Here is a 27218-nt window from a genome sequence, read left to right on the forward strand (position 1 = left end):
AAATATTTTATTACTATTATAGTGATGCTAATTAAAGTTATTTACAGTGCTTACTTTTTCCAGATATGTTATTGAATCACCCCCAGCCCTTATAGCTACCCATTGAAGAACTGTGAGAATGTAGACTCCATAGAGAGCAAGGATATTTGTCTGATTTATTCATTGGCATATCCTCAGTACCTAGAATAGTGCATCACTCAAAGTTGTCACTCAGTAGATATTATTTGAATGAATGAGTGAATGAGTTGCACTTATCCTCCATCGTGTTTGACAGAAGCTCAGATAAGTGAAGATCACATAGATATTGAGGGTATGATACAACCAGAATATCACCTCTTGCTGTCTGATTTCACATCCTGAGCATTTACCCTCTTCAAGTTAATTACCTCATCTACCATCAGCACTTTACATATTTTCCTTTTATGAAGTTAAGGTAATTTAATTTATATTGTCTCATTTTACGATGAATTAAATGTTTCATCCACATATGTCAAGAAGATATTGCTGATGCGTTGACATTCAACATTAGCATCAGCATTGCTTTGTTTGAATGACATCACTCGCTTTTGCCCATCCACATGCTGTCACCACGTCTTACATGTGAACGAGATATCTCTCAAGGTGACAGAAAAGACTTGGAACAGACTGGATTTGTATGTGAATTAACCAATTAACCTGTGATTCTGATATCTTTTTATGTCAGTTGCCATATATTTAGGAGTGAAGGAGGTAATACTTTGGGGGGAGAGTAGAGTACAGAAATGGAATAGTACTTCATCTTACTTTTTGATATATCACTAAATCTTTGTGTGTTTTGAAATGGGGCTTATATCTGTGTCCAAAATGTCTTACGCACTCACCAAAACACATATATCTAATTTGCAGGTTTCTATTTACTTAAAATAGATTTTGCATATTCAGTAGATAGATATGGAGGATTTCAGAATATCACACAAGGAGATAGTGCCTCTCAGCAGTAGAGCTGGCAACAATATGCTCTTTATCACTGGTTCGTTTACTATTTAATCACTAATATAAAACAACTACAGTCAAACCTAATCCGTATGTTGCCTTCATTTAACCCCTTACTCTTATATGAATGTAAGAAAATTTTCTAGCCTAAAGACATTAATTTATGAAGTCTTCTGTCTGCATCTTAAGAAGAAATAACCACACTCTGTTCTTGTTCTTGATGTGCTGCCAAGCTTTGCTGAAGCAGACTTGGCAGCCTTTGTCCCCAGGAGAAAATCTCACAGCCCACTACCCAGCCAGACCAGGCCCTCTCTATGTGACTACCCAAAGGAGGTGCGTAGCCAGGTGTCAGTTGTGAGGGTGGTCTTTGTGGGAAGCCAGTTTTTTTTAAAAAAAGTTTTATGGAACTGAGAAAAGTTCAAATGGTCAAAAATGGAAAGAAAGGTTTCATTGTAGAATATGAAGTGTAGTGTGAATTGAACCAAAAAGATTTGAAACTGGATTTTCTGAGGTAAGTCATAAATGTTTTATTTAGTTTAGAGTCATAAATGTTTTACTTACTTGTATGCTTATTTTTCTCTTCACTAATGTGGTAAGCAGAATAAGAGTCCCCCAAAGTCCTAATCCCTGGATCATGGTCTCTCTGCTCAGGGTCCCACAAAGCTGCAGTCAAAGTGTAAACCAGACTGCATTCCTTTCTGGAGTTTAAATTCTCTTCCAAACTCACATGGTTTTGGGAAAAATTAAGTTCCTTCCTGATGCAAGAATGAGGCACTGCAGTTCCCTGCCACTGGCCATTCAAAACATGATTGTTTGCTCCTTCAATCTGGTAACACGGGGTCTCATACAATGGAGCATAATCATGGGATTGACATACCATCAATTTAGCATTATTCTTTGGCCTAGAAGCAAATCACACATCCACTTGCACTCAAGGGGAGAAGTTATACAGGGGCATGACTTAGTAGGGTTCACCTTAGTGTAGGTCAGTCACTGCCCAGATACACTTAAATAGATCTGTTTGGTATTGGTGGGGAGGATACATTACAGACTGAGGAAAGAAGGCCAGTTAGGAGACTTTTGTTTTTTATAGACAAGAATTGATGAGAACCTAAATTAAAACAGGTATTAGAAGTCAGAGATTGAGAGAGATTATCAAGAGATATTTAGGAAGAGGAAAGGACCTGATGATAACAAATTGATGAGGGAAGAGTAGGCAGATGAAGAAAATTGTCTAAAGTGTTTTGTAGATTTATGGTCTGGCAAAGGGGTGAAAAGAAGTACCATTCACTGATCAAGGGAATATAGAATCAGCAAGCAAATTTGGGAAGTAATGAATTCCTTCTGAAGAGCACACCTGTCTTCTCCTATGACCTGTTATGATTAGAAGCTGAATTTACCACCTAAAATACACTATCTCATTAAAACCTCATAGCATCCCAATGAGGTGGAATCATTATTCCCATTTTACAACTGTGTAAACTGAGCTTATGTTCGTGAAGCTATTAGAAACTAATTAAATTCCAACCCAGGTCTGTCTCACACTGAGTTAAAGATTTTGTGTACCATTCAGATGGATAAGTCAAAGAGGGTGTTGTTGTAGATACACTTCAGCAGAGAGGGCTGTGCTAGAGATGTAGATATAGGAGTCATTAGCAATGTAGGTGTTAGCTGAATCCATGACAATTCTTGAGGTCAGTCTAGGAACTATACAGATAAGAATTTAACTCTGGGGAGCTCATTTACACCGTAGGAGAATAGAGAGTATTTACCAAGAAAATGGAGAAAAAGTGACCATGAAAGTAACAGGAGAATAAGAGGAAATAATATCATGGTGATCTGGAGAGAAGAGAATAGCAGGCAGGAAAGAAGCCGTGGTCGAGATCATCAGATGTAGCACAGTTATGTCTGACTGCCCTTGCAATACGTTCCTTTCCTCATTAGCCTGTCTTCTTGAAGACCAGTGAAGTTTGAGAGGAAACAACCATTCCAGTGGAAAGAATGAGTTGTGAACAGGAGGCAGTAAGAAGGCGTTAGCATGAGCAAGTCCATGGTGGATTAAGAGATGACTAAATGAAGAGGGGAAAGCTCCTTTTTACCCAAGCACCCAGTAACATAGGTAAATGTTCCAAATCAGCTTCTGTATGTGCTTTAATTTTTGCAAATTAATGCAGAACAGCCTATCTTATGGTAAAAATGGTGCAGAAAATAAATTAATTAATGACCATAAAATTCATTAATCTCAGATGAGTAATTCTTTCCCCAAATGATAAAGGATTAAGTAGAAAGAGTTAGCTCCAGTTTTGCCTCTTTGGAAATTTAGTTATTTCATAGTGTAGAATCAGTAAAACTTTACATAGGACATGCACCTGCATGTAAGTCTGTTTAACTTGAGATGTAAATAAAACATTCATGATATAATGCAGTGAAGGATAATGAGACATGATATGTACCTTTTGGTAATTTACAAAATCCTAAAACATTAATTTCAGTGATTCCTGAGGCCCTATTTGAGTATTATTTTTAGCTGTATCACCAGGAAATAACTACAGTAAACCATATGCTGATGGATTATCCCTTGGTCTAATACTGTTAGATATTTTTCAAAATCATTACAGGAAAAATTAGCTTCTAGAACCAGAATATATTATATTGTAACTTAATTAAACACATTTTGATACATTAGATATTTTTCGTGAGGACAGAAACCTTAGTTGAATAAATAATTAAGTCAACTTTTTAAAATGGCACATTTTGCTGGATTCTGATTTTTTGGTAAGCCCCAACTAAGTCAAGGCTTATAATTTAGTCACTCCTTATAAAATTGCCAGTTTAGTAAGATTGTTGGCCTTAAAATTTTGCCCCAGAAGTCTACTTCTCGATTAGCTTATCTAGATATGTAACTCCCAAACTTTCTATAGCAGTAATGGATACAAGCGTGTGTGTGCTTACCTGTAAAATCCTAGGTCCTACATATGGCAGTGTGAAATGGGAAATTAAAATTTCCAGAGATATTCTCATAATGATCAATTCTAACTTTGTTTAGGATTTCTCCAAAACCTTGTTAAAAACAGAATAACTTGTTAGAATAGTTATAATAAGTTATTCTTGGATAAATTCTAGGCTAAGGGTTAGGGAACATGCTTTAACTTCAACGGACGTATGTTTAAATTCTGCTCTGTATCATCTACCAGTTATATGACCTGAGCAAATTATATAACATCTCTAAGCCTGGTTTTCTTAACTGTACCTACTTTATGGATGTATTTTAAAGATTGAATGAGATGATGTGTATAAAACCTTGAATGTACTGCCTAGAAATTAGTAAGCACTCAACAGGTACATATACACAAGTATCTATACAGTAGATACATATTTATTGACATCAATCATACATATCTATGAATATAAATATGCATATATATAAGTATATTTGTGCATACATAAATATTTTTGAATTTCTATTGCAAATCCTGATACTATTCTATTCACCAAAAATAAGCAGTGAAAAAAATACACAAGTGTCTCACCTTTTATAAAGTTCATATTCTTGTGGGAGGAAACAGGCAATGAATAATATGTGCATAATTATTTTACAGCATTACTTAAATTTGAGTACACTGTATTAGGAAAAGCAGAAAGGAAACAAAACCTTTAATGACAGACCATAGATGAATTTGCCTTTAATAAATGAGAGGCATTTCTTCTGTTTGGAAATTATAGATAAAAGTAAAGCCCTGGTATATAAGAACAGTAAGTAATTTATGTAACAGGTAAAGAGTGACAATGAGGAATGACAATTTTGGAACACTAAGAGAAAAATTATAATCTCTGTAGAGTTTACAAAGAAGGTTCACATAGAATTTTGCCTTTGATCTTGAACAGCCTTGTCAGGTATGTAAAGCAAATACTATATCCACATTTTATAGAGAAATAAAAAGGCTTACAGGAGGCAGATTTGCTCAGGTTTACACCATTTTCCAGTATAAAACCAGAATGGGTAAGAATAGAGGACACTGTTGTAGGTTTGGGGAAATAGGTATATTTTTTTTCAGTAGTGGTGTGGGAACTGCCATTCACTGGGCTGTTAATAAGCAATGCTTATCTACTCCTGAGAGCTAACTGCAAAAAGAGAACCATCATAGAGCGCAGTTACAGGTGTACTCAGCGTTCAGCATATGGTGAAACAGTACTAATTGGTTGTATTCCTTCTAATGTAACTGATGTTGGGCAGACTCAATAGCAGTGTCCTGAATTATACAGTAGCTTTAGTTTACTTCTGAATACTTACATTCTACTTTATCTTTTTAGTAATAACCAGAACATTATTTCGATCTATAGCTTTACTTAATTATATCTCTTAAATTATTATTTTTCATTGCATGAGCTAAATGTTTTTTAATCAAGGAAATAGATGAACAAAGAAAAAGAAAAGAAAAAACAATCCTAGTTTGTATTCCGTAATTTGAAACCAAGTGTATTTCAGCATTAAGAAGTATGTGAATAGGACAAGGTAATGTGTACATATATATTAGATTAAATGGCTTGTAGAACCTTGGATCACAGTGAAATGCACAGTACTATTTCTACAGTGAAACATAGAAATCTTCAAACCAAGTGTAATAAATAAAGACCATAAATAGCCTTAAGTAAGTGCAGGTCAAATTTTGTGACCAAAGGAGTTCAAGTCAGGGCAGATTTTACCACCAAAGCACTTAAAAAAAAAAAAAAAATTTTGAAATTTAGAGTTGCAGAAAAAAGATTATAAGCCCATATTAAAAATTTAGTGTAACCCACTACTTATACAGAGGGATTATACTATATATACACTAATTATTTTTTTTACCCTGTAAGATATCACAAATAGCTCTGCTTGGCATATTTGGAAGAGAAGAGAGGGATATTTTATTTTACTGTCACTTAAGATTCTCATAAATATTATTACTTACATTTTGTTACAGATTTATTGGTTCACAAAACTGAAAAACACAATTGTAGAGTGGTTTTACATGTTGTTTGACCAAGACCCCAGCTTCTTTCTTTGGAGTTTTTGGCTCTGTCCTCCTTAGCAGGGAGCAGAGATCAGCTTTGTTCTTAGGTTAACTTTTCTCATGTTTACAAATGGCTGCAGAAGTTCCAAAACATATCTACAAACCAATCAGCCCTAATGGAAAGAGGTCATATCTGATTCCCTTTATTCTTCCTATAAACCTGTTTCTATTTTGTATTATTTCCATTGACTAAAAGACATCCTTTAGCATTTCTTCAAATGAAGGGGGTCTGCCGGCAACAAAATTTCCCAGCTTTTATTTATCTAAAAAATGATTGATTTCATCTTACTATTTAAAGAATATTTTCAATGGGTATAAGATTATGGGTTAACTCTTTTTTTCTTTCAGTATTTAAAAAAAGGTCACTCCATTATCTTCTGGCTCCATTGTTTATAATAAAAAGTCAGCAATAATTATATTCCTTGTTCTCATGACATAATGTCTTTTTTTCTCTGGCTGCTTTCGAAGTTTTCTTTCTATAAGTTTTGTTTTCAGCGATTTAAATATAATGTGCCTGTGCGTGGCTCTTTTTATATCTATTTAGCTAGGGTCTCACAGAATTCCTAGATCTACAACATATTATTTTTCACTAAATTTGGGAAATTTTCAGCCATTATTTCCTCATATAGTTTTTTCTTCCCCAGTCTCTCCTTATTCTCCTTTCAGAACTCTAATTACACATATATTAGACCATTCAGTAATGTCAGGCATGACCAAAAGACTCTGTTTATCTTCAATTTTTTTCTCTATGTTCTTGCAACTGGATAATTTCTATTGATCTGGCTTCAAGTTCACTGATTTTCTTCTTTCAACCCCAATCTGCTATTGTCTATAAAATTGATCTTTTATCTTAGTTATTATAGTTTAGTTCTAAGATATCCATTTGACTTTTTATAGTTTTTATTTCTTTGCTGAATTTTTCTTGTCTGTTCATTCGTTAAGACCATAACTTCTTTTCATTTCTGATTTCCTTTTAATTTTTTGAACATAGTTATAATAGCTATAATAGCTGCTTTAAAGTTTCTGCTTGCTAAGTTCAACATCTTGGATAGTGTTAACTTCTTTTTCTTCCCGAAGACTAACCACTCATGTATTCATTCCTCTTCTCTCCCTCTCTCTCTCTCTCTCCACATACAATAATTTTTGTTGCTGTTGATACTGGACATTGTAGATAATAACTTGCCTTTAGGTTCAAGAAGTCAATTATTAGTTGATCACCTTGAATTTGTTTAGACTTGCTTTACTCTCTGTTAAAATTCTTGTGCTCAAGCATTCTAATTTAGCAGGACTCAAACTCCTAACTCTCTCCCTTGTAACTCTTGTCAGATCTTGGTTACAAGTTGTGTTAGGGCAGACCTAACGTAGTTCTTAACTCTAGAATGTGACGCTTACTCTTATAGGGTCAACCTTCCCGTGTCATCTGGATGTCAGGATTTTTAACAAGGTATTAATGCAATCTGTCTACTCTAATAGAGCCAGAGCTCCAATTAAACCAGGATTGCTCTTCTCCAGAGCTGCTGCACCCATAATTTGTCTGTTCCATACTCCTAATAAGAGTTGCAATCTGTTAAGCTTTGGGAGTGTCATCCTGCAAATGTATAGCCCAGGAATTAGCCATAGACCCACAGGGGATTTTCACATGGCCTTCTAGAACCCGTTTTCTGGACACCTCCCTTTCTCTGATACCATGTGCCAGAGAATTAATTTGCTTCTGCTGCCCTAAATTCTCATACCTGCATTCTCATCGCAGTGGGACTACTCTGCACTACTTGGACACCTGCTCTCTGCACCTCTGTTGAGAAATTGTTCCCAGGCAGAAAGTGGCGTAATCATGAAGACCACCTTGTGAATTTTTTTCTTCTTTTAGTCTTGTACTGTCTGTTATCCATTACCTAGAAAGAATTGTCTCATATAACTCATCCAGTTTTATAGTTGTTTCTTACAAAAAGGATATTCTAGTATCAGTTACTGCATCATGACCAACTGCCATATTGCCCTCCAGAAAGATTTTTCAGAATGCATTTCTACCAAATGTGTATGAAAATACCTATTTCTTTATATCCATACCAGCTCTAGGTTTAACATTATTTTAATGTTTGGAGATTAAGTGGGTATTTTTGTAATTTCATATGTATATGTATATACACTTTTTAAATATATATACTTTTTCATACATGTACACTTTTACATACAAATCATATACAGTATGATTTTCAAAATATCTGAAACTTTTTATTATAATTTTGCTTGGGGACACTCCCAGAATATTTTAGTACATTCCAGATAAGTCATTAATTTTATATATTCAGAGAAAATATGTTATTTTAGCTGAACTTAGGCAGAAAAAAATTAAAAATCAATAAGATATTTTAAAATGAATTTAGTAGCTTTTTCAGTACATGTTCATCTTTTGTGATTTTCAAATGTTTGAACAGATATATATTTATTTTGTAAAGCTTATTTAAAATTAGCACTTTTTTTTTTTGCGGTACGCGGGCCTCTCACCATTGTGGCCTCTCCCGCCGCGGAGCACAGGCTCCGGACACGCAGGCTCAGCGGCCATGGCTCATGGGCCTAGCCGCTCCGCGGCATGTGGGATCTTCCCGGACCGGGGCACGAACCCGCGTCCCCTGCATCGGCAGGCAGACTCTCAACCACTGCGCCCCACCAGGGAAGCCCTAAAATTAGCACTTTTAAAAATTATAAATCTGTGATCTGACGTGGGAATCAACATCAAAATTTTTTGGAAACTTCCTAATTTTTTTAATGAGGTGGACTGAACACAACACTTTGAGAAACTATTTGTATAATAGAACATGGTATCTAAAAGAGCATGAGTATCTAAAAGATTATCTAAGATAATCTAAAAGATAATCTAAAAGATTATCTAAGACTAACTAACTAACTAACTAACATGAACTAAAGCAGCCAATTAGTAAGGTCTAATTATAGAAACTAACAATGTAAGGTATCTAGTCATTTCATTCTTCCCTATATTGTCTATAAAGCTTTCATTTGCCAAACAGAGCTTTTGCAGTTCTTTTTTGGCTTTATAATATATTTCTTAATTTTAATAAACAAATTGGTGCAGAAAACTATAATTTAAAAAGTATTGTTATTTAACAAATATAGTGATTTTATCTTAGATAATACTAATTTTAATTAATAAACACTAGAACTGATTTTCCTGCAATAATTAACCTCTGAAGTCATGCAAAGGGCTTCTTAGGTTGACATTTAGAGACACTATAGTGAAGATTGAGAAAAAGGAGGAAACAGTTAAGTATATGACTTTGGAATTTGTATGTTTGTCTTTACTAAATTGAATGAGGTCCCTCCTTAGCTGGTACAAATTGCTAGCTTTAATTACCAACACCTAGAATAAGGTTGGCTACGTAATTTGCAGGGCCTTCTACAAAATGAAAATTCATGGCTTCTTGTTTAAAATTATTAAGAATTTCAAGGAGGTGACAACAGAGCATTAAACTAAATATGAACCCTTCTGACCACAGAAATATGTGTGACTGAACAAGTCTAACACCCATGAAGCCAACCCTGACTAGAATATTTTTAAAGAATAACCAGGGGTAAGGGACTGACTAAATCTGATTAAGGAGGCAGTGTTCTCCCAAATCCCCAGGCAGCCAGAAGCCCAAGGGCAAGCAGACAGCTTGGCAGAGCAGTTTCTAGGGAAACCTCTAAGGACTAGTTTAGAGGAGACTCAGTAGACAGATACACATACACTGTTCAAATGACCTGCAGGCAATGAGTTATGTTTCATCACTTGTTTATACTGTGCTATAAATGCAAGCTGTTCTCTCATCTGGAGACAGTGGTAAGGTTTAAGGATAGTATTGCTATGATCTGTTGTACTAGAAAGAAAAAGAACACCTAGATGTTATAAAATATATAATACAGGAAAGAAGTTTGTCTGGGGAATTTTCTTTAAAGATTCAATGAAGTAGAAGAAAATTAAGAGCACTAATATGGGTTGGTGAGTCTCCTATGCTATCGTTGTATATCAGTTTACATTATGCAAATCACTTGTAAGATGTGTCTTGCTTGATTCATGTCACAATGCTTTAATGTATTCAAGGCATGCCTATTATGTATATCTCACAGATAAGAAAATTGGGGTTCAGAAAAAATAGTGACTCCAATAATGTCAAAAGTTTAGTAAGTGGTCGAGCTACAAATAAAAAATAATTTGCACTTATTGAGGGTATACTATGCACTAGACATCATACTAAGCAATTTGCACGTATTATTCATTTAGATTTATTAGTCAGAACTCTTTCAACTGAAAGTGACCATATGCTTTACTTAAACTAGTTAAAGAATAATAATTTTTTTTGTGTGTTCAACTGGGAAATGCAGGAGGCAGCCTCAGATATAGCTTAATTTGTGCTAATTGGATGTTTTCAGGAATTTATCTTACCAACTTTCAGCTCTGCCTTCCTCTTTATTCTCAAATGGAGTCTGTGCATGTGGTAGCAGGGATGGCCTCAGCACCTCCAAATTTACAAGTCTTTAACAGTCCTGATCTCAGAAAGAAAGAGGCTCCCACCTATCTAATTCCCAAGGAGGGCTAGGCCCTGACTTGTTTCTATGCCCACTCCTGCATGAATCATAGGGGCAAAGAGATGTTCTAATTGCACAGGCCTAAGTCATGGCATCTCCCTGGGGCTGAAAGAGAGATACTGCACTCCTTAACCATGTAGACTGAGAATGAGAGAGGTGTTGTTTCCAAAAGATGTCTCAGGGTGTTATTACCAAGAAAGGGGAAGTGATTCTAGGTAGACCTTAGTAACAGATATCCATTACAAAAGTTATAATTATTATTTACATTTGCACACAAGCAAACTGTTAACTATATTGTAGGCAAGGTGCTTTACCCAAGGAAATATAAGCTATATCCCAATTCTGCAGATCAAAAGCAAAAAGAATTTATGCTGCATATATTCAAGGAATGCCATTCTCACTACCGCCAGAAGGAAGGTATTTGATAACTATATATATTATCATCTTCAAGCTAAAGGGTTCAGAGATGGCTTTATGTAGACATAAGTAATTGGGAATTCTATGGACATTCCGGAATGCATATTTTTCAATGACTAACATTTAGTGGGAACACACTATTCAAAAAACCATAAAAAAAAAAACTGTAAATTCTAGACTGTGAGCTCTTGAGTGCCATGCCCTTTTATCTTTGCATTCATACTGGTGATAGTGCCTGACATACTGAAGGTACTCAGTAATTTCTTGTTGAACCAATGAGTAAAAATGGGTGGAAGACAACCCAAGTCCTTTTATTTACTTAGTAGTGAATGGTTCATCCCAAGGATACCTCAAAAGTATTTTCTCTATATGGAACTGAGGTTTTGTGAGTATGTTTAGAAAAGAAACCAAAGGTGTCTACCATGACTGCATTTTGAGAGAAATTTTCCCATTAACATGGGCCAATTTAAGGGGCAACCATGGGTGATATATATATTGGCTCCTTCCTGGTGCCATAACTGATTGAAATGACACATTAGCACTTGACAACTGATCTATCCACCAAGCCACAGTTTGCAGTGTGCCTTCATCATGACTAAATTGGACCAAATTAAATCTGCCTCTTGAGACTCTGAACTGGAGATTGTGGGAGTCTGGCAGTTTGTAAGAGGAGCAGAAATATAAAGACGTCTAGAGTAGAGCCTTGTAAATGTGTACACTACAGTTGGGATCTCTGTTTATGAGGGTCCAAGTGCTAGAGATCCTGACCAATCACCTAAGTCGTTGACCAACTAGAACTCCTGCTGTGTCTTTTAAATAGTCCCCTCAGCGCTTCCCTGGTGGCGCAGTGGTTGAGAGTCCGCCTGCTGATGCAGGGGACATGGGTTCGTGCCGCGGTCCGGGAAGATCCCACATGCCGCGGAGCGGCTGGGCCCGTGAGCCATGGCCGCTGAGCCTGCGCGTCCAGAGCCTGTGTTCCGGAACGGGAGAGGCCACAACAGTGAGAGGCCCGCGTACCACAAAAAAAATAAATAAATAAATAGTCCCTTCAGTGAGGTCTGCATTGTGGTAAAAAAACTGCATAGTCATGTATAATTCTGAGCACCACATTTTAAATAGGATAATCCCAAACTGCAGGGTGTTCAGAGAAAGGCAGGTAAAAATATCTGATTTTGAATTTGAATAAGATTTACTTGAATAGAGTGCTCATGCTTAGACCAGAGAAACAGAGTATGGAGGGTATAAAGATACACTTGGAGAGGATGTGAAAAAGAGATTGAGTACTGTATATTCTTGGCAGCTGTAGAAGAAAGGCCAATGGATAAAATAAAGAGGGAGGTAGAGCTATTTGCATTCAACTAAAGAAGAATTTTCCAGCCTTTTGCTAACTTGTGAAAAACTGATCTTGGATAATAAAATTGTAGTGATAAGATATTGTAGATGAGATTTCATTGGATAATTAGAGATTCTTCAATTTAAAGAAAGTATCATTGTCCAGTTTTATAGAAACTTTCTTTTTTTAGAAAACTAGGCTAATTGTCAGAGGTGGACTTACCAGAAACTTTAGAATTCCTCATTTGTAACTGTTTGGGAAAGGTCCAAACAACTCTGTTTTTGTGTTTATGTATTATTTTACTTAAAGAAGACCCCCCCCCAAATTATAAAAGTTCAAGGTCTCATAAAATCCAATTAACAACTGTTAATAGTGATGATTCTCAAAAGGATCTAAAGCTATTCCATTCATATTGAATCCACAAATTTGAGACTTCTAATTTATGTATAAAAAGCTTTAATATGTAGTATGAGAACAAATATGTTCATTTGTGACACACTGATGAAAATTGAACCAGTGTAATGAAGAACTCTGCAGATATGCTACCTCATAAAGTACCAATTCAAGTCTAAATGTGGAAAAGTAAAGGAATTAAAATGCATATTTACGTTCTTGAAATGATATATTTTTATCATAGATCCAGGCACATAGTAGGCATCCAATAAATATTTGTTTCACTGTGGGGATCTTGCATTTCTATGATTTTATTTAAACTTGATTTTGAGGTAGAAACATTACCAATATTTAAATTTACTTATATTTCTGTAAGAATTTCAGATAAGTTGACATTTTACTAGGTAGAAAAATATATTTTTTAACCTTTAAATTTTTTTTTTTTACTTTTTAAAGGGAAATCTACTCATCATTACCAGCAAAACAAAAAATGACTAAAATAGGAAGGCAAACAATAAATAAAGGTGGTGTTCTATCTTTCATTTCAAATGAGTCAAAACCAAGTTTTGCATTGTCTTTTTATTAGCCCATTTTTATAGCTGCTCTTTGTGTAATATTTTATAAATTGCATGAATAAAATATGATTGTTGTGGGCTTTTTCAGAAGAAATGATGATTTATGTAGAATAATGTTCTCATAGTTAGTTAAAACGTTAGGTAAAAAAGTAGCCAGTTCTCTCATTTGAGAATACTTAAAATTATTTTCAAAGCTGATAGTTTTATCTTTGGGAACTCCTGTAATCAAGATTTCCTCTCATGCAGCTTTATTTGGGGCTGTTGGTTATACATTGCTTCTGCTCAGTCTCTACTCAAGAAGTGGTCATTGCTGTCATGTAGAATGGCAGTGATCCTTGCAAGCTTCAGCAGGGAAACGTAAAACGCTGTTGTGACTTAAAAAAAGAGTGTGATCTTTATGATAACATGACCTAAAACAAAGATAGTTTTATGCCCTCATATTTCACCCACCCACTCACACAGGCACACCACACACACATACACACACACACACACACACACACACACACACAATACCACACAAATCCTGCCCTAGCTGTTATAATGTCAAGGCTTTAATTTTAGGGTTTTTGGTATATTCTATTTCTGTCGAAGTTTACACTGTTCTTTGTGATGAATTGTTAATAGAAAATGGGGAACACCTTCAATCACGTTTATCCATTTTCAATTGTGATGTGTCTCTGCACCATATCCCCAAATGTTTTTTCGCTTCCAATTCATACCTGCATTAATTATCTTCCAAGAAAATAGTACAGATTGGTACAGAGCTAATTCTTAGGAAGCTGAACGGTGAAACAGAGAAACTTCCAAGTTTCTTAATTACACCTAGAGCCTGCCAATCTTTAGGATTTTTGTTTATTTTTGAGTATGGCTTAAGAAGAGAATTTTAAATTACAGAGCGTAGTTTGAAACTTCAAAGATCAGGTACTTAAACTTCGCAGTCTCACAAGATTCAAGGCTTGTTCTGGCAAAATCTCTGTCGTTTTTCTGTATAAAGATTTTTATTATTATTTAGTAGGTTTTAATTTTTTAGTTTGTTAGTTGGTAAAATTTTAAAGTAGAGTTTATTTTTTATTAAGAATTATTTTATCTTCCAGTTAGGTTCATAAAATAGAAACTATAAACAATAAATAGGATCTTATATGTTAGAGTAATGCTTACCTGTGTGATCGCCCAGCTTGAGATGTGAGATTTGAGATTAGTGGTATTGGTATTCATCACTAAATGATTCCTAGTTGTAAAGTCCTGTACAGCTCAGTTCAAATTACCTCTTCTTAGTGACATTTCTCAACAGAATTAGAAAATGTTTTAGTATCTGTTGATGATAATGTGCCTATCCAAATTATAAATTCACAGTTATATGCTCATACTTTAACAGTGATGACTTGATACTCATGAAGCAGCTCATTAATTTTAATGGAAACATGTTTTGGTGAGGAAATATATTTTTACTTTCTCAGATCACTCACAAATTTGCTTTAACCCCACATTGCTAAATTTCAACTAGCTTCTTTTAAACCTAAAATTTAAGTGATTGGTAGAGTGGCATAATTATATGTTTAGAAAATGCTTATGTTACATATGAAACAATTTTAATTAAAAATCTCGACATAGGGCTTCCCTGGTGGCGCAGTGGTTGACAGTCCGCCTGTCAATGCGGGGGACGCGGGTTTGTGCTCCGGTCAGGGAGGATCCCGCGTGCCGCGGAGCGGCTGGGCCCGTGAGCCATGGCCGCTGAGCCTGCGCGTCCGGAGCCTGTGCTCCACAACGGAAGAGGCCACAACAGTGAGAGGCCCGCGTACCGCAAAAAAAAAAAAAAAAAAATCTTGACATAAGTAACATTTTCTGTATATAGTACATTTATTTGGGCGTCTCTGTTTTGGGCAATCTATAATTGAGAAATACAAGTAGGTTTTTTATTTGCTTAAGTTTATTCGACTCATGTAATTTTGAAATTTTCCCTATATTTTAAAAATACCCAAAGAAACATTCCCAACTGATAAAGATAATTGTGAAAATCATAGAATTATTCTATGAATAGGTGTCCACATCTGAAATAAAGCCATAGCTATGTTTCTGCTTTGAAAATTATTTTGAATTGTGAGTGAAACATTTTACCATGTCTAAAATCTCTCACCGCTACAGGTCAAATGTCAATTTCTAGCACTAATGATTTATAATAAAATTATTATAAAAACTCATTCATAGTAATTTTTTCTCCGATAATCAAACCATTATGTGTCAATTTTAACAAAAATATGAGAGTGTCACTTTATAATGTTGGTTAGGAGGAGTAATATTCTTAAGGGCCAAACTTAAAGTTATGTATTACTATTTCAAGAATACACACTTGGTTCAGAAACAGAATTTTGAACTTCATAAGACATTTGGACATTCCTTTCTTCTCTCATAATTATGACTATACCAAATATGTGCAAAATATAAGATGTTCCTATTAATTCCTTTTGAATTTTACATAATCTCAATTTAAACACATGAGATTTATAATGAAATCAGAAAATGGTAATAGCTCAATGTATGTAATCTCTTTTTTGATGACTAAGTATTTACATAAACAATATTCTAAATTCTAAGCCAGTAGTAGTCTTATGTCTAAATATCTTTGTTTCCTACATCTCATTGTTTCTTTCTCTGATTTAGATCGAGGTACTGTGCAGAAGGTTGTTGTTCTTCCTTCTAACAGCTCTGCCAGCGGTGAGCTCATTCTGGAGGAGTTGGAAGTCTTTAAGGTTTGAACATCTATTCTATTAGCCCCAGCACACGCATGATAAATGCAACTCTTTAATCTTACAATCACTTGGGGAGGGAAAAAAATTGATAAAAGATCAAATAAATGAATGTTATAAATTTTTGAGGGTAGGAAACACCAGATAAAATGAGAAATAACAAATATGCTTCTGAAGTAATTTTTAACATTTTAAGTTATCTTAGCATAAAAGAATTAGTTTTTTAGCTATCATCACAACTTGAAGAATTGTGGTCATCATTATTTTTAAAAAATGAGTTCTTGTGGTCAAGGTCCAGAAGATTTGCCATGAAAGGGCTTTTATCATTTGCTTCACAAGCCACCGAGACCCAAATTCTTCCACATTATTGATTGTTAGATAAACTTTCTCATATTTTTTTAGCCAGTAACTTCAAGAAAAACTGCTGTTTTCTCTTATTTTATTGCTTTCAACTCAAATGTCACTCTAGTTAAATAAAACAAATGTTGTCTCTTAAAACTTCATGTTCTGTCTGAAATTGAGATTGCATTGTATTACTCTCTTTGTCCTTGAATTTGGGATAAAAAGAAAAAGAAAACACAACAAAAAAAAGGCACATAGAAGAAAATTCAGTCCTGTAAGATGTAACCTACTGAGGGCAGAGTGCCAATTCTTTATGTGTCTGTGAGCCTGGAGAGCTGGTACATTATGTCCTGCAAATCCTTCTCTCCTTAAAGTATAGGTCATTGCAATTTAAGTGGTCCCTCCTACCTGATTTGGAAAGATGGGTAAAGCACAGCCAGAGGATTTCAAAGAAACTTTGGTATGGAATCAATCCTACAGCAAACTTCTATTTCCAACTAAACCAATTAAGAAACAATGGCCACGGACACCAAAAGACCAGAGTCAGCCTATACTGGAGTAAAAATAGCACTTCAAAGCCCCTGGGAGCAGCCTATTGCTAGTCCAGTAAGTTGCCTTGCTTTGTTGAGTGGACTCAGAATGTATTAACTTAATATATATTCCCCCAGTCACTAAAAATATTGGATTTATAAGCACATAAGCGATCAAGATACAATGATATTAGATTTTACTAATACATTTTAAATATGAAGAACTATTTTAAAAATCAAATCAAATACAGAAACTGAGGAATTCTGGCAATTTCCCAATATGTTATTAAGGTTACAATTTTTAATGCTAGACTAACTTTGGCATAAGGTTCCTTGTGGTTAGTGCATTAAAATTATGCTCATAAAATATTAACTATGTGCATTTAAGTGCCTTTTCTATGCCTTGCTTTGTAAAGAAATTGATTGTTTCATTGGATTAACCAAAACTGCATTTTATGTATAATATATATATAATATATTTCTTCTCATTCAATTCAATAGGGACAACTTGGATGGCCAAAATAATATAAAGTACCTTATTCAGTAGTTTTCTTGAAAATAGCAAAAAGGCCGTATTGCAGCACTCCATTTTTAATTCTGAAATATATTTTTTTGATAATAAGGAAACATTAATTAAGTGAGTTTGACACAAACATTAATTAAGTGAGTTTGATAATAAGGAAACATTAATTGAGTTTTACATATGTTCTATGGAAAGGTCGTAGAAATGAGAGTTATTCTGATCATGTGCTAACTACTTATGAGTTATGCTGGTGTTATATCATAAAGAATAAACTCTCAGTGGAAAAATGGAGTCAGTCAAAATGCATGTTGCGGGACATCAACCCAAGAGAGACTAAAGAAGTTTGAGCTTCCTTCTGGATGCGTTTGCCAGTGATTGATATGGCTAAATTGAGAGAAACAGTTACCAAATACAGTTACTCTCTTCAGCGTGGTGTTTGTGTCACATTTTCTGAGGTGAGGTGAAAATAATTGGGTGTGTATGATATACTGTGATGGGCACTTGAGGAAATAATACATTTAAACTGAAATAAATTCCTTAGCTAAGTGTTACACTGATATACTGCATGAAACTCAATGTAAAAACCAGGCACTTTGTTTTTAAAGAGCGCAGAACCATAATATATTTTTTAATCCTCTGTTCAGAATATTTTCTGAAAATATGTCCAACTTCCCTAAACTTAATTTGAATTGGAGGTACAACTATTAGTAGTTGCCTAGGTGGATATAAATTGCAAAACTTGTTTTGTATGTGTGTATATTTCTGAATGAATGTCATGATCTGTTGCAACTGAGTATTTAAAGATATCACCATTTTCTTTTTAAAATGTTTGTAGGAACACACAACTCCGGAAAGTGAAATAATTATGGGCACAGTTGACTTTGACAGTGTGTTGCCACTTGACTTATTCAAATAAAACTTCACACATCTTTATCAGGTTATCATGAGTTTAATTTTTAATTTTTAAAAGGAACTAATAATGTTTAAGAAGTAAAGTTAAGAATAGAGGAACTTTCAGAAAGGATGACTATTTCAGATAACTCTTAGGTTCTTTCACTAATTCACATTTATCAAAAGAGGACCTTACCTAACAATATTTCTTTGTATTCAACAAAGAGAATAAGTATGGCTCAGGCAAATACTTCTTGGCATAGCAACATTTGGCAGCTGAACAATAGTATCTTATGCAAAGTGCTGTGTTGAGGAGGGGTACCATTCCACAGCCCCCCACCCCATGTACCCAGATCCAATCCTGAGTTATGCGCTGTGTTCAATATTCCAAGATACAGTTTTTTCAATTCTCTGAAATTTCTCAAATTTTCATTTTTTTCTAATGACTATATTGATAGATGTGTTATAATTGCCACATTTTTTAGTTTAGGCCTATATTTGTGTAACAAATCTGTCCTTATTCCAAACAGAGGAAATGTACTTTATAGACAATTACTGCTAAACTTTGAAACTATATGTGCGTATAGAGAGAAATGATGATTTCTTGAATTTTAACAGAAACAAGAAAAGTTTTTGAATGTAAAATCTGTTTTAAGGATTATTTGAGCAACTAACAATGTTTTTCTAACTTTTTTAGAATCATGCTCCTGTAACAACAATGAAAATTTCATCCAAAAAGGTAAAAACAACCCCATTTTTATTTTCTTTGTATATAAAAATTTTACTATTGTGGAAGAATGTATTTTATAATTTCTGAAAATTTAATTTTACTATTAGCAAAATAATTAATACTGTTCATAGTATACCACACACTTAATTTTGATATGGAATTTAGCTTTAGTGGAAGACAAAATAGGCTTATTTTTGTACAGAAGTTCATCAGAGTAGAATATATATATATATTTATATATATATATATGCAGCAAGATATTCCAACATTTGTATATCCTCTATTCTCAAATATTACAGTGTATGAAGCCAACCAAAATAAAAATAATCTTTCTGAAGGAAGAATTTAGCATAATGTTTGGGCTACTGTAGCATCACGAACCTTCTCAGGGACTTGGAATGAGTAATCAATCCTCTTTTGAGTTCCTGTTGCTGTCACATGTTTGAAATATGCAGTATATTCTTTTATGCTTATTTCTAAGGAAGTGCTATTTTATAGGGTTTACATGTCATTTAAAAAATCTGAATGTCTCAAATCTAAGCCATATCAGGGTTCAGGATCTGGGGAATAAATGTTTTACTATGATTATCAGAAATGTTTGATCTTCTAATTTGTGCCTTCACATGCAAATACACAATGATCATGGAGAGGAAAAGCCCAATTCCAATCTCTACATGTGCAAAACATGCACCTCTCCAGACTCCAAAGTTGCTATCTCTAAAACAAAAGTTCTAAGGGGCAGAGCAGTATAGTCAAAAATGGGGTAGGCTTCAGAATGGGACTGACATGCATTTGAACCCCAACGTGACCTTAAATTATAAACAAATTATTTTACTTCACTGACCTAAATTTCTGCCTCTGCAAGGTAATGCTTTCTCACAAATGAGTTAACTTATATAAATGACCTAAAACAAAGTGGGTCTTCGGTAACTGCTGTTTGTAAGAGCCTAAGACTTATTTTTCTTGGAATATGGAATAAAGGTTTTATGTGTTGGCATAACTGATGATATAACTTTAGTGTTCTTCACCATATTTGGTCTGTTACAGATAAAGAAGTATTCCACAGTTAGTCTCGTACTCTTTTCACTTGACTAAATTTTATGAAGAAAAATAAATAGGGTACAAGGGAGCTAAAGATCTCATCTGTAAAAATGTTTGTATGGTGCATAACAAACATTTTCCCAAGTAACCAGAAGCCATTTGTCATTTTCCCCAGTGTCCTAGGGAGCTGATCCCAAGTCAGAATTGTCTTTGAAGTCAGCATGGAATCCTTTTGTTTACAGTAGTTTAATGGAAGGAGAAAGTATCAGAGCAAGATTCAAAATGGACACAAAGCCATTTGTGTGACATAATAGTACAGTATACAATTATAGGTTTCAGCTCATAATTCAACTGGTGAACTTGTAATACACAATCCATTCCATTAAATTGCAGTGTACAGCACAAACATACACTGGAAAGACTGAGTATTAAATTTGTTTCAACATCTTATGTTGTAGGTAATTTAAAATGTTTAATTAAAGCAATCAGATTCAGGGCAAGGTAATTGTTTGATTTGGGGGAGAATTCACTTACACAACTATGTATTGCATTATTTTTTCAGTGTGAAAGAACTACAAATTGCCAATGGTATTTTATATATATTTAAATTCCACGAATTTAGTACCTTCTCTAATGCTCAAACTAAAAATTTTAGTTTTCATTTTATGCTCCTTTATTCTCTAATTTATCCTTGTATTCCATATAGCAGAAAATAGATTAATAAAAAAGATAATTTCTAGAATTGAATTACCTGTATCCTTTCCTCAAATAAACAAGTTTCCTTGAAATATTTTAATGAGGTTGATGCATTCACTGTATTATTTATTAATGTACTCAATGAACATTTATTTCAAATATTTCTAGAGAAATGATTATCGTCAAAACATGCAGTTGTTTTCTTATAGCTTGAATGTCTCAAATGGGGATCAGTGATTTTCAGCCTATTTTCTGAAAAATTCATTGATCTGAATAAAATAATTATTTTATATTACACGTGCTAGGCTGAGATGTGATTCAAATGATTAATTAGAATTGAAAATGTATAAATTGCTAGCTTGTTCATTGGTAGTTTACTAATACTATTGCTTAATATTCATTAAGCGTTTAGGTGCCAGAAACTATTCTAAGCATTTTATGTGGAGTTAGCCCTTATATTTAGTTCTTACATAAAATCTATGGAGTAAGTGCTATATTGTCTCAGTCTTACCAAAGAGGAAGCTGAGATTCAGAAAAGTTAACCAGCAAATTTGTGGTAGCTGGGATCTGAATCTCAGAGATGTGCCTCCAGAACCTGATAGACCAATGGTGCCCTCACTGATTTAATTTTAAATCTACATATAATTTTTAAATTTATATATAATTTTTAAATATTTTTATATATAATTTGTATATAATATTTAAATTTATATATAATTTCTAAATTTATATACATACAGACACACACACATGTGTGTGCACATGTGCATGTATTCAAGTTCCAGCTTAGAAATTCTGTGTTAACTTGAATTACATATTATCAGTCCTTTGTAAAATAAGGACTGTGAATTAGAAACATCCCTTCAACTCCTGAGAACGGCTTTATGCACAGCTAAAAGAGTTGGAGAAATATCATAATAAGCTCTTGCCACTGTACAAATGAAGGAAGATGAAATCTTTATTTATGACTTAGGCTGCTGAAGATCTTGAGATCATACAGAAAGTTTAAAACATGTCTAAATATAAATACTTACAGTCTTCTAAATAATTTTAAAATTGCTCTCAGTAATAAGTCACTTTCAAAGGCATGTGAAATTTTTTTTAATCTAATATTTTTATCTAATATTTACCATCTATTTTTTCTAAACATAAAAGTGCCCTTTATTTTAGACTCTACTTTTTCAAATTTACAAGGTAATGGTTTGCCAGACTTGAAGAATAAGAAAGCTGCCTTGTGCTTTGCCAAGAGACAGCTTTCAAAGAAAAAAGGCAAACATCATAATTTAAATCTGTAATACATTAGCTCAAATCTGAGAGAACAATGAATCCCAATGTCTAAAATACATTACCATTCTACATGGTGCTCTGAACTTTTTTTTTAAACAGGAAAGTGGTAATGTTATAGGCATATTAACGTAGGAAAATTCTATTTATTTTGGCTTTATACCCTTCTGTACTTTGCTTCTTGTTTTTAGTCTATTTCAAAATGAATCCAAGGGTTTGTGGGCATATATTATATTGTGTTCCTGCTGGAAGTCCACTTTTAACTTCCACATCTGAAATAAATCACCATCATTCTTCTAATAGCAACAGTTGTATGTGAGCTCCAATGAAGGACTTTCCCAAGTATCTCTGCATCGCTGCCACATCTACGGTACAGCCTGTGCTGACTGCTGCCTGGCAAGAGACCCTTACTGCGCCTGGGATGGCCATGCTTGCTCTAGGTTCTATCCAACCGGGAAACGGTGAGTATTAATATTCAGCTGAAAATCAAAATTGACATCATCAGACAATTAAGCAATGCTCCACATTATTAAAATCAGTTCTATTGCAGTACTCTGTAAAATGATACTAAAAGTAGTAGCTAAGTTTAGCACCATATGTAGTCTTTGAATAAAGAAAATGGCCATTCATAGAAAACAAACTTATGGTTACCAAGGGAGACAGAGGGGTGGGGGTTGGGAGGAGATAAATTAGGAGTTTGCGATTAACATATTAAAAAAAACAGCAACAACAAAACAGAAAATGGCCCTGCTTTATAACTTGAGATTCTCACAGACATATTAGAATGCAGTACTTTGGAAAAATTCCTTTCTCCTTTTAACATTCCTCTGCAACACAATCCGCACCTCAAATATTTCAAGCAGCATTTAACTCTCACATTACCTAATTTTTATCTTTTTTGTTTTATATGCTTCAGATATCCTTAAATCTAACTTTCCTAGGATTTCCCTGGCCGCTTAATTCCCCTGTAATCAAATGCTTGTCCTACTTCAGGCAACAGGAGCATCGCTCCAGAATGGGTACCATGAACACTTTCAAAACCTTGATGACCATGCTTTACCCCTTAGAATGGTGAGTGCATGACTGCTGGTTAGATTAAGAGGTTAAGGCAGTCTGAGGCATAGTGCCTTTTATCCAAGAGAAGACTTAGGCAGGAAACTCTGAACCAACTTGCACCAAGTTGGAAGGAAACACCAGTAGTGAAATTATAGAACAAAGAATAAGCAGAATTTAGGTTTAACCAAGGTCACAGCTATTTTCAGTCAAAATTTGATATGGGTCATAATAGGTGACAGGAGGAAAACCTATAAAACACAGGTCATCAGGAGAGAGCAAATAGGACCAGCCTTGAGCACCAGTGATATTTCAAGTAAAATCACTGGGGTGATGGTGTTTTATACCTCCTTTATTCTTTGTTAAAAATATAGGCCTGGGCTTCCCTGGTGGTGCAGTGGTTGAGAGTCCGCCTGCCGATGCAGGGGACACGGGTTCATGCCCCGGTCCGGGAAGATCCCACATGCCACGGAGCAGCTGGGCCCGTGAGCCATGGCTGCTGAGCCTGCACATCCGGAGCCTGTGCTCCTCAATGGGAGAGGCCACAACAGTGAGAGGCCCGCATACCACAAAACTAACAAACAACAACAAAAAAGATATAGGCCTTAAAGGACTTGACAGATTAAAACAACCCTAGCACTTCTGCATATCAAGATTATTCTGATCTTTTTATCTATTACTTCAATAAATTTGTATCATGAAACAATTATTTGCCAGGCAATATTCTAGAGCTAGGCATATAACAGGAAAAAAACTAACAACAAAAGGACAAAAATCTCTGCCTTAGGGATAATAAGTTCTAGAGGGGGAATACAGACAATTAACAAATAAAGAAAGAAACCCCCCAGTATATCAAATAATGATAAGACCTATAACTTTTATAAGAGCAGGGAAAGGAGATAGGGCATGTGGAAGCAGGGGATTGCATTGTTAAATGGGTGGGCAGGGGAGGCCTTACTGAAGGTATATTTGAACAAAGGCTTGAATGTGATGATGAATGATACCATGAGGTGATACCACCATTATTCGGGAGAACAGCATTTCGGAGAGAGGGGCCAGAAATCCTTAAAGCTTAAGTGTGCCAGGATTGTCCAAAAAACAACACCAAGACTAATGGGGCAATACTGGAATGAGAAAAAAAAAAGGGTAGGGAGAAAAAAAAAGGGTAGGAAGAAAAGGGATCAGAATGCCAAATGACGTAGGACTTAGTAAATCACTGAAGGTCCTTTATTTAGAGTTAAATGGGAAACTGCTGAGAGTTTTTGTGCTCAGGAGTGATATTATTTGACTTTTGGTTTAAAAAGATCGTCTGGTTGGGTTTGGCTGTGATTGAAGTCTTGAGATGGGAAGAAGATGTGGGAAAGAAGAAATAGAAGCTGCAAGACAGTTAGGCTACTAACTAATGATCCAAGTGAGATACAATGTTGGCTTGCAAAGGGATGATAGAAGTGGAGGTAGCCAAAAGTGGTCTGATTCTGGATAGGGTTCAAGGGTTCACAGAATCTGCTGACATATTACATGTAGGGATGTTAGAGAAATAGAGGACTCAAAAATGAGCAAGTTTTCAGAACTGAGCATCAGAAGTATGTACATGTCATTTCCTGAGAAAGAGAAGACTGTGGAAGGAGCAGGTTTGTGGAGAGAAAGATAATGTTAAGTTAATGCTGCCTATGAGATATTCAAGTGGAGATGTTGTGTAGGCAATTAGAAATATGAATCTGGAGTAGGGAAAAGTGGCCTGGATAATTTCAAAGTCTACAGATTAAAGGTAACCCCTATCAAAATTCCAATGACATTTTTCACAGAAATAGAACACGCAATCCTAAAGTTTGTATGGAACCACAAAAGACCCTGAATATCCACAGGAATCTTGAGGAAGAAGAAAAAGCTGATTGAATCATGCTCCCTGACTTTGGACTATACTACAAAGCTAGAGTAATCAGAACAGTATGGCATTGGCATAAAAACAGGCACATAGATCAAGGGAAGAGACGAGAGCCCAGAAACAAACCCAAGCATATATACTCAATTAATTTACAACCAAGGAGCCAAAAATATACAGTGTGGAATGGACAGGTGCTTCAATAAATAGTATTGAGAAAACTGGACAGCCACATGCAAAAGAATGAAACTAGACTACTCTCGTACACCACACCCAAATATTTACTCAAAATGAACTGAAGACTTAAACATAAGACGTGAAACCACAAAACTCCTGAAAGAAAATGTAGGTAGTAAGCTCATTGATATGTCTTGGTGATTAGTTCTTGGATCTGACTCCAAAAGCAAAAGTAATGAAAGCAAGAATAAACAAGTGGGACTATATCAAACTAAAATGCTTCTGCACAGCAAAGAAATCCATCAACAAAATGAAAAGGCAAGCTTCTGAATGGGAGAAAATATTTGCAAAACATATATCCTATAAGGAGTTATTATCCAAAATGTATAAAGAGGAGGCGGAGTCAAGATGGCCGTGTGTGAAGATGCAGAGTTAGTGTCTCCCCACAACTAGGGTACCTGCTGGCCACTGGTGGGGGACTCTGATGCTGAAGGAGATGGGAGGAACCCCAAAGTGAACCAGCAGGACGTAGGGGGACTGAGGGGATAGAAGAAGTGGAAGCCAGATAGGATCTGTGCCCCTGAGGCCAAGGAGATCAGGAGAGGCAGGCAGGAGGGGCCCTCCCAGACCAGAGGAGCAGGAGACGAGAGGACGGCATTTCCCTGCCCACTCATGCCCAAGAAGCCTGCTGGGATCCCAGGTGAGGTCCCCCGCCCTCTGAGAACAGGGGTGGAGGGCACACCTGGGCCCCTTCTGTTCCATTGAGCCTAAGCCCCACACCCCCACAGCCCCCAGGGACTTTTCCAGCCTTGGCTGTGGAAGGCAGGGCCTAAGCAAGGGCGAGGTTTGGCCCCACCCACCGCCCAAACCTCACCCTTGCTTAGGCCCTGCCTTCCACAGCCAAGGCCTTCCCCCCCCCCCCCATTTTTTTTCTTTTCCCTCCTCCTCTTTTTTACTATTGTGGTACTAATGTACCTTCCAGTTGTTGATTCATCTACATTTTTACTTTTATATTCTTCCTAACATATCTGTTAGTTTCCTAGTCTAATTTTATTTTTTACTTTGCTATTATTCTTTTTTTTTTTTTTTTTTTTTTGCCACCCCAGGTGTTTTGCGGGATCTTGGTTCACAAACCCAGGGTTGGGCCAAAGCTCCTGCAGTGCGAGCTCTGAGTCCGAACAACTGGACTAACAGAGAACCTCAGATCCTAGGGAATATTCATCAGAGTGAGGTCTCGCAGAGTTCCTTGTCTCAGCACCAAGACCCAGCTCTACCCAATAGCCGAAAAACTCCAGTGTTGGAAGCCTCAGGCCAAAGAACCAGTAAGATAGGAACACAATCCCACTCATAAAAAAAAAAAAAAATGACACAGCAAAAATATATGTCACAAATGAAGGAGCAAGGTAAAAACCTACAAGACCAAATAAATGAAGAGGAAATAGGCAATCTACCTGAAAAAGAATTCAGAGTAATGATAGTAAAGATGATCCAGAATCTCAGAAATAGAATGGAGGCACGGATTGAGAAAATATAAGCAATGTTTAACAAAGATCTAGAAGAACTAAAGAACAAACAAACAGAGATGAACAACACAATAACTGAATTGAAAAATGCACTAGAAGGAATCAATAACGGAATAACTGAGGCAGAAGAACGAATAAGTGAGCTGAAAGACAAAATTGTGGAAATAACTTCCAAGGAGCAGAATAAAGAAAAAAGAATGAAAAGAATTGAAGACAATCTCAGAGACCTCCAGGACAGCACTAAACACACCAACATTCAAATTATAAGGGTCCCAGAAGAAGAAAAAAAAAAAGAAAGGGTCTGAGAAAATATTTGAAGAGATTATAGTTGAAAACTTCCCTAACATGGGAAAGGTAATAGTCACCCAAGTCCAGGAAGCACAGAGACTCCCATACAGGATAAACCCTAGGAAAGATACACCAAGACACATATTAATCAAACCAACAAAAATTAAATTCAAAGAAAAAATATTAAAA

The 27218-nt window shown here is 35.3% G+C and overlaps 1 protein-coding gene across 2 annotated transcripts in view; it reads left to right on the forward strand.

Moving 5' to 3' along the window:
- The window catches only part of SEMA3C (semaphorin 3C), a 186026-nt gene that overhangs the window by 141181 nt on the left and 17627 nt on the right, over positions 1–27218 (forward strand). Inside the window, exons 13-16 of one of the 2 annotated variants that reach the window (XM_070046305.1) lie at positions 15984–16072; positions 19053–19094; positions 22410–22567; positions 23100–23177. In XM_070046305.1, the coding sequence (XP_069902406.1) occupies positions 15984–16072; positions 19053–19094; positions 22410–22567; positions 23100–23177 (367 nt within the window). The remainder of the gene's footprint in view (positions 1–15983; positions 16073–19052; positions 19095–22409; positions 22568–23099; positions 23178–27218) is intronic. The other variant, XM_030834271.2, reaches the window with a different exon arrangement.

This window comes from Globicephala melas, chromosome 9, assembly GCF_963455315.2.
Source record: "Globicephala melas chromosome 9, mGloMel1.2, whole genome shotgun sequence".
Taxonomy (NCBI): domain Eukaryota; kingdom Metazoa; phylum Chordata; class Mammalia; order Artiodactyla; family Delphinidae; genus Globicephala; species Globicephala melas.